This window comes from Gambusia affinis, linkage group LG20 (assembly GCF_019740435.1).
Source record: "Gambusia affinis linkage group LG20, SWU_Gaff_1.0, whole genome shotgun sequence".
Lineage (NCBI taxonomy): Eukaryota > Metazoa > Chordata > Actinopteri > Cyprinodontiformes > Poeciliidae > Gambusia > Gambusia affinis.
This window is the reverse complement of record NC_057887.1, coordinates 21,375,664-21,388,250: the sequence shown is the minus strand read 5'-3', so window position 1 is coordinate 21,388,250 and position 12,587 is coordinate 21,375,664. Positions and strand designations below refer to the sequence as shown.

General features: G+C 39.0%; 1 protein-coding gene across 1 annotated transcript; it reads right to left on the bottom strand.

Annotated features, from left to right (window-relative positions):
- Window positions 1-1,307: 1,307 nt before the first annotated feature.
- LOC122823587 (carbonic anhydrase 4-like) lies at window positions 1,308-4,655 on the bottom strand. Its single transcript, XM_044103359.1, has 9 exons — window positions 4,415-4,655; window positions 4,170-4,245; window positions 4,024-4,050; window positions 3,780-3,950; window positions 3,191-3,339; window positions 3,010-3,105; window positions 2,856-2,931; window positions 1,946-2,109; window positions 1,308-1,857 (listed from the first exon to the last, which is right to left on the bottom strand). The coding sequence occupies exons 2-9, from the start codon at window positions 4,243-4,245 to the stop codon at window positions 1,681-1,683; spliced, it is 936 nt and encodes a 311-aa protein (XP_043959294.1). The 5' UTR covers window positions 4,415-4,655; the 3' UTR covers window positions 1,308-1,680.
- Between the last annotated feature and the right edge of the window lie 7,932 nt (window positions 4,656-12,587).

Below are 12,587 nucleotides of genomic sequence, written 5' to 3'. Positions count from 1 at the left end.
TTGCTGAAATTTATTTTTCCATCTAATTTTGCCTTGCCTAACACAGGAATCTAAATGAGAAAATGAGAAATGCCATGAAAAAAATTCAAAAACATTTGCTTATGATCAACAGCTGCACCTTTCTTTCATCTGTTGAAACACAAATACAGCTGGAATCCACCTCCATTACCTGAACAACACTTTACATGTTGCATTAGAACCAGGACATATTTCAGTCAGTTTGTGTTGTTCACCTGCAGCAGGATGGAGAGGTGAAGGTTATTGTGTTTGTCATGTCTGTCGCAGCACACAGGTACATTCTGATCATTCCTCAGTGACACTACAATAGTCAAAGATTATTAAAGAGATGGTTCTGAGGAAACACCTGTACCGCACAGCGTGACCTGAAAGAGACTCGATGCTCAGCTGCTGTTAACCCTCTGTCTCTGTGATCAAACGAATCTGAATTTACTGTAACCAAACCTAAAAAGAGAAAACAGATTCAAAGGAAGAGTGATTGGTTTGTATTTAAGGAAAAGTTTTCCATTCAGACGTTTGATTCATATTTACTTAATAACTCCTTCGTCTTTACAATTCAGACATTGTTTAGCTGTGAGTCAGACCAGTTGTTCAACATCTCTGTACTGGTATTTGTTGCAGTTCTGAAGTGAGATTGAAATATGGCAGCTAAGATTACACAGGTGTTAATTACATAAGACTCAGCTGTGCCATGGTTTTCTTAAAGGGACGGATACACTTTTTATGTGACCTCCTGAGAAAGTATTAGCAATAGCTAATCCATCCATTCACGCTTCATCCATGCAGAAAGAAAATCTTGAAGAAAATGCATTTCTATACGTCTCTAAGCACAGAGATGTATAGATTGTCCAAGAGACGGAAAACTTTATAAATGAATTTAAATACTAACCTAAGCTTAATGCACTGTTTGCTAATATTAGTTTCTATGTATATCCAATTAAATGTATGTATTAGGGGAGAGGAAGACAGCACTGTGTTGAAGAGAGGATGGTTAAGGACACGACACGACTTCAACATATTTTTACTCAGTTAAAAGTAAAAAAATAAATTACTCAAGTAAATGTAAAAACACATTTGGTAGAAAGATTACTCTAATACCGAGTATCTGATCAAAAACATCGATCATTTAATATTTAAACCAAAATATAAAGTTATAAGAGAAACAAAGAATTTTATACCAAATAAGTTTTGTTTTACAAGCAGGAAACCATCACAAACTAATTCACAGAATCTCCAGTAAATAACTAACTCAAAACTATATTGAAAATTAAAAACCAAACACTCAGAAGTCATTGATAAATATTTTATTGAAAAGGTTTTTATCTTCAATGATAGGACACAATGTGTGGATCATGCCAGAGAACAAACAGGACAAATTCAAGTCCTTCATAAACCAGAGATAAACTTCAAACCTTCATCACAAACTAAAAACTGTTTCAGGTTTGATTTTAGAGCAGTTTAAACACGCAGACGTTTCTGCAAAGTGCAAGAAGAACCACAAGAATAAAAGAGTAAAAAAATAATTTGTGTTGCATGGTTAGTTCAAGACAGGCAGGTCTTTTCATTTTACACACATACAAAACCTGCAACATGTACAGGATGGAGGTTTGGCATTTTCTGCATGTTTTATTCAAAACGTGACCTTCCACCTTAGCTTTTGTTTTAATATCTCGCCATCATGAGGGCAAAGGTCATCAGAGCCAGAGAGTAGCCAGACTTGGTGGAGGAGCTTGCCTTCGGCTGCGTTGAGACCGGCTGTGACGGCTGGATGCTTCGATACACATTAACCATCAGAGAAGTGGAGTTTTTGATGTACATGCTTGTGCTGAAGAGGTCGATCTGAAGGGAGGATGGACAACGCTTAGCCTCATGGGAAGAAACCACTCTGTAGGATCCAAATCAGAACCTCCTTTATGAAGACACTCACCAGGTTTTTGCTGACTTTAATCGGTTCTTTGAACACGGTCCAAACTACGGCCTCGTTACAGACAGGAGTGGTCAGGGAACCGAGGTATCGGTAGTAACTGGCTCGGTTCACGCCAGAAAGGAGATCATCTAGAGAAATATCTTCTGCCATTGTTTTATTATCACCTGAGGAGAGAAATGAACATCAAAGTGAGGCGCTCAAAAACAAATAAGCTTTACCACACTGCCCCTAGTGGTCTGTGAGGTACTGCACGTATTTTGCTGCGTCGTGATGTCAAAGTGCGTCGCCTGCAGTTCGCTTATCAAAAGATTATGTTTAAAAATAATAATGATGGATAAGTGGCTTAAAACAGGGTCACTCAAAAGAAAAAGTGTCATACCTGCTGAATGTGTCGTTCAGGAGGGACTCGATTCTTTTGAACGGTTCTTTGCTGGTGAACAAGTCTCACGTGGTGAGAACAACTTCGCTTTCTAACGCTTTTCTCGCACCTCAACAGATATTGTTATTTTTATTTAATACAATTGACGGAATTAAGTGGTTAATTTTTATATTTAATGGTGCAGAAGAAGATTTTTGATTTTGCCAAAGCAACTCAATTTATTTTTTTTTATTGTGCGTCTAAATTACAAATAGGCCTAAAATATAATTAATGGAAACAAAACTACTTCCTTTTTAACTTCCATGTAGAAATCGTATAATTAACGCTTTCAGAATCTGTAAATAACTCAAAACGTCTTGTGTCACATTTACATCTTATTAATGAACAACGAAAAGAACAGAGACTCATATTTTCATTTCGGCTTGTCTATATTAAGATGTTATTGTGGGACAATTTCAAGTGAGGTGGTTTGTTAAATTGGTTAAGTGGCGCTCAGCCTGAAGAAGTTTGTGAAACTCTGCCACAGCTTACCAGCATTTGAGATACTTGACAAGTAGGAGGTCAAAGTCTTCCAGCTGGCTGGCTGATCATCTACACCTGTCAGCTCCTTTAAAGGTGAAGAGAGATGCTGGTAAAGCAGAAAAAAATGAAAAAAGCTCTTAAGCTTGAGGTCATCTCTGCTCACCTCTATGAAGAAACCGAGAGCAGCGAGTCCTTCAGAATCCTTCACAGCAAGGGTGGTGTTCCGGTTGTAGCTCGACTTGATGTTTACAATGTGAAGCTGAAGGAGGAATGAAAACAAAATGCGTTTTTAGAGAAAGTGAACACACACGAGGGTAAAAGGTTTGCATGAAGGTTAGAAATACCTCCATGGGGAAGCGCTTGCCGTCCACAGTGTGCTCTGATCCGGGTGCAGCCGTGCCGTTTCCCCAGTGAAGGTGGGCCTGCAGGGTGTCGTAGCTCTCAGACAGGCCTCCTCCTGAGATCTTGACGCCAGTATAGAAGTTCACTTTGACTGGAAGAATAAAAGGAAATGAGGATTTTAAATATTTCCTCCAATGCCACAAATAAAATTTCCGACAGCTGATTTGTTATTGCTTGGACTCAAGTGGATCCATATTTAAAGTCTCTACATCATCCTAAGGATAGATTTATTTTTTAAACTTGAAAGTCCTAATTTAGAAATAAATTAAATGGAATATTAACTTGGGGAGAGCGTGACGTGAAATTGAGAAATAAAAAAAAAAAAGTTTTTTAAGGATCATGCTTTTTTTTATTTTATTATTATTATTTTTCCATGAGGTCTTCCAGTTTAGAGCTGATTTAATGATTCAGCGTTTGATTCATGCAGCTTATGGCCACAGAATAAAGTCTGCGTCCGTCAGATGTCGTAAAGTCTCAGTCTCAGTCCGGATGCGCGAAGAGATGCTGCGCCTTTGCAGTCTCTCAACATACCAGTTTTCCCGGTGTTCTTAATTGTGGCCAAGGCGGATTTGTTGCCGTATCCCTCGAAGGTGAACTCCGTCAGGTCTTTGTCCTCCGTGGCGTTGGCAGACACGATGTTGATGGGCGACTGACGCGTCCCGTTGCAGTAAAGCGCAGCGATGGTCGACCAGGTGCTGTCACCTGCGGAAGAGGCACGGAGCTGAGAGGCTGCAGCGAAATGATGTTGGAGCGCACAGAGGAAAGTGATACTTACTGCATTTTGGGTCATGGAAGCACCACTCTGGAAGAGAATTAAACCGGTCAGTAGATTCCATTTTTTGTAGAAATAGTGGTGAAAATGTATGTGCATATTGTTGTTTTATTATTATTATTATTTAATTTTTTTCTTCTTCTCCTTACCGACCGTGAATGATTCACAATAAGGACTTGGTGCAAGGACGCACACAGCAACAGCAATTATTGTCAGAAAATTCATCTGAGGAAGAAACAAACATGAAAAATACGAATAGAACCTGGAAAAAAATGTTTTATTTGCATTTAACAATTAATTAAATGAAAATAAATGGAAAATTAAAACTCAAATCTGCTGATTAGAAAGTGAGGAAAAGTGCAAAGATTTAAAAATTCAGTCCAGCTGCCCCTACCTTCGGGTGCAGGTGTTTCCACGCAGGTGTCCAACCCTATGTGCAAAATGCAAAAGCTCTGCCTCATCCTAACCTTTTATAGCTTCTCATTTCTGCAGGAACTCAATGGATCCTTGAATGACGTCAATACCTGATCGCATGACTGTTAAAAGGAACAAATCAATCAAATACATACTTAAAATACCTTACATTGGTGATGTAAGTTGAGGAAATCTAAACTATTTAAATGCTGGATTCTTGTTATAAAAGCAGTGGTTTCTGTATATTATCTAGAAATATCTCTTTGGTCATTTATTTATTTTATCAGCAGAATCGAAGTTTAACTGTAAACGGAATGTAAATTATTCTAGACATTTGCTCACTGTTAATTTGATGCATAATTGCAGAGTAAGCTGCTCTGTAAATGAACCAACTAATAAAGATTGGCGGGTCTGTGCTGCATTTTACTGATTTTTTTTAATTTGGTTGATTCTTTGTGATTTTACAGGTTAATGACTGTAAAAGCACAAAGTTTACGCCCATGCTGTGAACTTTTAGCAGCTAAGAAACATTAGCTGGAGATTTTATTTGTTTTAGATTGTTAAAATAGGAGACTGGAAATAGACTTTATTGTCACAAAGAATGGAAATTCAGCTGAACCAAGAAAGAGGTTCACGTTAAAATATTAAAGGTCCAAATGATATATATATATATATATATATATATATATATATATATATATATATATATATATATATATATAGATATATATATATATATATATATATATATATATTATACTTTCCCCACATTGCAACATGTCAATCTATTCAGGTGTCTATCTGTACATTAGAAAAGCACAGAAGTATTTTCACATGTGTGCATTATTGCAGATGTTCACTCTGAAAAAACATCTCTAATTTATGGTAAAATACCAGCAGCTGTGGTTCACTGTGAATGAGGACCACATCATTTTACTGTACAAATACGGAAAAAATTTTACCACATAAATGCGGTAACTCTGAGTTGGTATTTATGCAGCAAAGTTTTACAGTATTTTACCATGAATACAGTGAAATTCTGGGAACCACATACTTTTACCATATAAATATGGGAACCCTAAGCTGGTATTTATACTGTAAACTTTTACTGAATTTTACCGTAAATATGGTGAAAGGAATTTGTAAAAAATTAAAAAATTTTTAAAAAGTGATCCCGATAAAATTACATGTCAATTGGGCATGATAATTTGTTTTAATCTTAATTTTTTTGTTCTTCTTATTTCTTGCGTTTACTTTTGTGTTCAAAATAAACAATTAAATAAAAACGCTCGAAAAGCTTCAAACTTTGCAGAGCTTGACGTGTCAAACGTGCCGCGACGAACCTCCAGACTTCGAAGGTAAACCGGACGGCCCTGATGCTCAAAACATGTTTGGTGCGAACGCACCAGGAGAGCCAGGCCTTCCCGTCCAACATCAGTAGGTGACCTCACAAATGCACTTCCAGCAGAATGGCAAAAACTCCCTATAAACACTCCTGAACTTTTAGGACAGACTTCCCAGAAGAGATAATAGATTTAAAAATATAGTTTTTTTCACATATTATGGCCTATTTTCCGTGATGCATAATTTATTCATTAGAAGAAACCAACCGAACAGGAAATGTTCGGTTGGTTATGACTTATTAAGTCATTATAATGACTTATAATGACATAATATAAGTCATTAGTGAAAAGATATTTCACACAGTAATCTGAAATACTAGTGAAGGAGAAACTGATGAGAGGCCGCCTGACTGGCTCTAGGAAGTGCTACTCTATCAAACAACACACCCATCTGTGGTATAAACTTGCTTATCAGGAAAGTTTAGAGAAACCAAATAACCCAACAATTGTGTTTCTAGAATGTGGGAAGAAACTAGAGTATCCTGGGAGAACATGCATGCAGAAAGTATGGTTCTGTATTTCCTTTTGCAGTGACATTTGAGAAAGTTAAGCATAAAATAGTTTAATACTGGAGACCTTCAAACATTTAAATGTTATTTGGGTTTTACCGCAAATAGTAAAACCCAACTAACACCAAATGAACTTCTTGAACACTGTAAAACATTTAAGGTGGTTTAACTTGAAAATGAAAGTTCACCTGCTGCCTTGAAAATGGAATTTAAGTCAACAAGAAAATTATTTTGCTTCTAACTCAGAAATTAAAGTTCATGAAATTGATTTAACAAGAGACAAACTGTCTAAACATTGTTTTCTAAGTTTATTAATCTTGAATTGTGAGTTTTAACTTAATGCTGCAATTTAAACTGAATAATTATTTCACAGTGTGAAAAAAAACTTCCCTCATGTAGTTAAAGAGACACATTTCTCTATAATTTTTCTCACAATCTCAAGTTTTTTACTGTAGAATAATTAAACTTCTTGTTTCAAATCCCATGAACCAAATTTCTGATCTGATGATGAATTTTATTGAACATCTGAATGAATTGAGCTCAGAAACATTCAGTGTGATCAGGACATTATCCTCAAGCTTTGCAAACTGTCAGCTGCATTAAAATAAACATTTGCCTTAATAACACCAGAGTCACATCAAAGTAACGCTCTTCATCTCAGGATACAAAAACACGCCGCTAAGCATTCTGGGAAATAGTTCCCACTCCTGTCTGTTTCTTCTTTCAGTTTTTTAAGTGCTAACCTAAAAACTCTGTTTATTCAACTCTTAATAAAAAGTTGACACAACTTACTGCTGTAAGTTTATCTTTCACAAACTCAAACACTAAGGTTCAAAATCTAAAACTCGCAAAATTTATTTGATTAAAAGAGGAGATTGTAGACAGAACTAAATGTGTCTGATGTTTTACAGTGTATTTTTTTATTTATTGGTTTATGGGGTTTTTTTGTGTTAGATTTTAAAATATTACCATCAGGTTTGTAGTGAAAAGAAAGTTCTTAAAGAATTCTTAAACTTTACTTCTAAGTACCTTTATGACAATAAATTATGCAAATGAATCCCGTAGTGTATTAGATTCTGCAGCCTGAAATCAAAAGTGAAGAAAACATTTATATTAATGGTTATCATACATTATACTATTTTAAAAGTTACAGAGAAATCCGCATTTTTTCCTCCTTGGTTTTAACAGAAACATCAAAAATCACAAAAAAGTATTTTTTTAAATCTATTTTGTTTATTTTATAATATTTATCAATACCAATATTTGTATCATATCATTTGAAACACACAAGGCAGAATCTGCATTACACACTTAAGAAACGTTAAACGATGCTATTTTAAAGTCTTTACATTGACTTTTATTTTCATTTATTGTGCAAACAACAAATCATAAATATAAATTGTAGACATGCAGACTTAACAAAAGTGATTTAAAATCACGCTCCACCTCTCAGGCTCCAACATCAACATCTTCAACATCTTTAACAGAAGAGAGCGCAGAGACATGGCAGCAGCAGGTAAACCCAGACGGGTCCAGATCCGGTACCGGCGGCTGCAGCCGTGGTGTAGATCTTTCTGGAATGAAGAGACTGACTGGACCGGAAGACGTTGTGATATCCTGCGTTCTCCGGGAACAGCGCCATCTGATGTAGTTAAACGCAACGTTAACACTTCAGTAGTGAGGATGTTCAGTCAGAGACGAAACTCACAGGAAGAGACGAATACGGAAAGAAAGATTTAATTCTACTTGATGGTTTTTAAAAAAACGTTTCTCATGATGATCAAAAGCATTGACATTTTCAGGTCCATGTTGTTCCAGAATATAGTGAAGGCTCCGGATATTACAGAGGAAGAAACACATTTTATCATAAAGCAACCAGCATCAGGTGTTTCCCACGGAATCCCATAAAGGACATCAGGAAAACTTTCTTAGCCGTTCTCGGATCAGTTCATGGGGTATAATTTAAAACTGAAAGTCTTTCCTAAGGTGCTTTAAGGTTTGTGAGATATTTGAAGTTTTATATCTTTTTCTTTAGAATATAAATGCATCCCAACCCATGTGCAAAATGCAAAAGTAAAACAGGTCGAACATGGGATTTCCATTTCCTCCATTCCTTCTAAAATATAAACAGAAACTTTACCTAAGAAAGAAAGGAAGAAAGAAAGAAAGAAAGAAAGAAAGAATACATCCAAACTATTTCTGAGTTATTTTCACGAGGTAATAAAATCATCTGACAGTTTTGATTCTGTCTTTTTTCTGTTGGTCTGAATAGTTGTGGTCATTTTCATGGAGTTCCATCCAATTTGTCCACCAGATGGCAGCAAGAGACTACAAATAAACCATAAAGCACATTATCACAATCTTAACTCTACATTTCCATACATATATTTAAACTGCACAGGTATACAAATGCTGCTCGAATACTGATTACACTTACTTTCATTCATTTACTCGCTCTCAGTCTCTTGAACAACAGCTCAGAACGACTTCCAACTTCTTCAACTTTCTGCTAACACTGAACATGTGCTCTGATTATTAGCTTGAGATTATTCAGAACCGATCATAGCGAACATTACTCAGGCGGCTTCCTGAACTCTTAAAGTGGTACACAGTTATATTAATTAGTCCATTTTCAACAGACATGAAGATCCATCCATCCATCCATCCATCCATCCATCCATCCATCCATCCATCCATCCATCCATCCATCCATCCATCCATCCATCCATCCATCCATCCATCCATCCATCCATCCATCCATCCATCCATCCATCCATCCATCTTCTTCCGCTTATCCGGGGTCGAATTGGCGGGTAGCAACTTCAGAAGGAGGCCCAGACTTCCCTCTCCCCAGCCACGTCTTCCAGCTCCTCGGAGAATCCCAAAGCGTTCCCAGGCCAGCCGAGAGTCATATTCCTCAGCGTGTCCTGGGTCTTCCCCGGGCCTCCTCCCGGTGGGGCGTGCCGGAACACCTCACCAGAGGCGTCCAGGAGGCATCCTGACCAGATGCCCAAGCCACCTCAACTGGCCCCTCTCGACGTGAAGGAGCAGCGGCTCTACTCTGAGTCCCTCCCGGATGACTGAGCTTCTCACCCTATCTCTAAGGGAGAGCCCAGCCACCCTAGAGAAAACCCATTTCGGACGCTGGTATCCGTGATCTCGTGACCCAAAGCTCATGACCATAGATGAGGGTGGGAACGTAGATCGACAAAATCGAGAGCTTCGCTTTTTGGCTCAGCTCTCTCTTCACCACGACGGACCGGTACAGCGCCCGCTTGATGGCAGACGCTGCACCAATCCGCCTGTCGATCTCCCGCTCCTTTCTTCCCCCATTCGTGAACAAGATCCCGAGATACTTAAACTCTTCCACTTGGGGCAGGACACCCCCCCTGACCCGGAGAAGGCACTCTATCCTTTTCCGGCTCAAGACCACGGCCTCGGATTTGGAGTCACTGATCGCCATCCCAGCCGCTTCACACTCAGCTGCGAACCGCTCAAGCGAGAGCTGCAGATCACGTCCCAATGAAGCCAAAAGGACCACATCATCCGCAAAAAGCAGAGATGCAATCCTAAGGCCACCAAAACGGATCCCCTCAACACACTGGCTGCGCCTAGAGATTCTGTCCTTAAAAGTAATGAACAGAATCGGTGACAAAGGGCAGCCCTGGCGGAGTCCAACTCTCACCGGAAACGAGCCCGACTTGCTGCCGGCAATGTGAACCAGACTCTGACTTCGGTCATACAGGGACCTGACAGCCCGTATCAAAGAGCCCGGTACCCCATACTCCCGGAGAACCCAATGTGTCGTGGTGTCTGCCCCCCTCCAGCGTGTCCTGGTTTTCCCAAATGAAAATATGGTCCCCCTAAAATACATAAACCAGTGGGGTTTAACACAGGGTGTGCCTCTTAAATAATTTGTGACACTTTGATTCTGATCAGTTTGCTGCTCTGCTTGCCTTTCGAGAATGTGCCACGTGCCATAAGAACGCCGCCACCATTCTTTACTGGCAGCGTCAGTTTGCAGGCGATAACCTGCCTTTATCTGAGGAGTTATTCATCTCATCACATTATTTCTGCTGCGTGTGCACATTCCTTTAAAGTTCAACATACATCAGGCTGGGGTGTCCCACATGGAGTTTCAACTTTTCAGTTCCTTAATCTTGCAGAGGTTTTTCAAAGCTCTAGTGCAGGGTTCTCAAACTGTCCTGCAACTTTTAGATGAGCCTCTGCTGCACCACCTGAATATAATAATTAGGTCATTAAGGCTCTGGAGAACTGATCTACACCAGGAGGAGGTAATGAAGCCGTTTCATTCCAGTGTTTTGTACCTGTGGCTCATCTAAAAACTGCAGGACAGCGACTGGAGGACGGGAGTTTGACACCTGTGCTCTAGTGTGACCACTATTTACACACAGTTACCTGATTTTGTTCTTATTTGTCTCCTTTTGCAGCTTCTCCAATGGGATTCATAAATTATTTCCTAGGATGTAATTAAATCATAGGAAAGGAAATAGGATGAACACACTAAATATAACATTAATTTCCTGGAACACAAAGAAGTCCAAAATAAATAATTCAACTGAAGTAAAGAAAACTTCAGGAAGTCCAAAAATACTCAGCAGGTATCTGGTACCTGCTGGGTATCTGCTGACTCTGTCCATGTTGTATTTGCAAACAAAAGGACAAATCTCTTCTATGTTTAACTTTAAATAACTGCTGTGGAAAGCTGAAAGTGCTTCTCTATCAGCGTCTGTTTATGTGGTAAATTTCCATCCATTCAACCAACTTCTGCTTGTAAAGGTGGGTCACACCCGGGAGGCGTAAACCTGTGTGTGTCTGTGTGTGTATTGTTAGGAAACAATACACACACAGACCCACCACAATGTCTGTGTGTGTATTGCATGAGAAGACAGTCCTGCCACCTGCCCCGCCGTGCATCGCCATACAGTAAATGTTAGTTTGATTTTTGGGTAAAAGAGAACTTCCCTGAAACCTGGAAAAGGTTCCTACTTTGAAACTCACAGTCAATGTCCTACAGCAACTTTATCTTTCACAAACACTTAGGTTCAAAATCTAAAACTCTATAAATTTATTTGACTTAAAGAGTAGAAGATAGTAGACACAACTAAATGTGTTTTACAGTGTAACTCGGGTTATTACATACAACAAGATAAAGTCTTGACAGGCCTACATGACAATGTCACTATATGACAATGAACCAATCAAAACATTGAACAGACGCCCAGAACAAATCACTGCAGCATCAATTTAACCAAAAGAGGAGCAATCAAGAGTCTGCAGAGCTTCAGGTATGACAGATACAAACTATTGATCAGCCCTTAAATAGTTTATAAATAGTTTTACAAATATAAATAGTTCAATGAGAAGGTGTAAATCTGGGTGTAGTGATGTCCTGAACTTCAGAGACACATAAAGACTGTTGGAAAGTCAGTCTTTTATCACCTGGAGAACATTTCCAGGATTAAAGGACTAATGTCTCAGCCAGATCTTTAGAAATTCATACATGATCTTTATTTGCATTGATTACTGCAACAACACACAGGTCCAACGAACGAATCCTCCAGCTGCAGCTGATTCAGAACGCTGCTGCTGGGGTTCTGACTAAAGCCAGGAGTGTCATGTTCCGTGTGTTTAGTTCGAGTTTTCTGTGTTTCTACGTCTCCGTGTTGTCCTGTCCCCCTTTGATTATTTCCCAGGTGTGTCTCGTCCCCTGATCACCTCATGTGTATTTAGAGTCACCTGTGTCTGTCTGTGGTCGTCGGGTCCTCGTTGATTGTTGCGTCCCTCAGTCTGCCTGTTTTGTTTGCCGCTGCTAATTCTGTTGCTACCGGTGTGAGCCCTGGCTTCCGCTCAGCCGTGCCAGAATTTTGTAGATTTATTTTGAAGCTGAAATTATTGTTAAAATTGCCTTTCCTCCACTCACCTGGGTCTACGGCGTCTACCTCACCTCATCACACCACACTTTCATGACAAGGAGGTTTTAGTATTGTTACCCTGGCTCCCTGTAGCTCAGAGTATAGATTTTAAAACACTTTTGTTAATAAATCACTGAATGTTTTACCACCAAAATACATTGAAATCACTGTATCAACCTTCCAGACCCTTCAGGTCTTCTAGCTCTAGTCTGCTCTGCAACCCCAGAACCAGAACCAGAACCAAACCTGGAGAAGCAGCATTCAGCCTCTAAGCTCCTCTAATCTGAGACAAACTTTCATAAAAC

Excerpts from the sequence above, each read along its gene's own strand:
- LOC122823587 (XM_044103359.1), bottom strand. The coding sequence starts at position 4,245 with ATGAATTTTCTGACAATAATTGCTGTTGCTGTGTGCGTCCTTGCACCA. Across the intron at positions 3,106-3,190 it reads GCAAGCGCTTCCCCATGGAG|CTTCACATTGTAAACATCAA; the intron begins GTATTTCTAACC and ends TTCCTCCTTCAG. Across the intron at positions 2,110-2,855 it reads GTCAAGTATCTCAAATGCTG|GTGATAATAAAACAATGGCA; the intron begins GTAAGCTGTGGC and ends TTCTCTCCTCAG.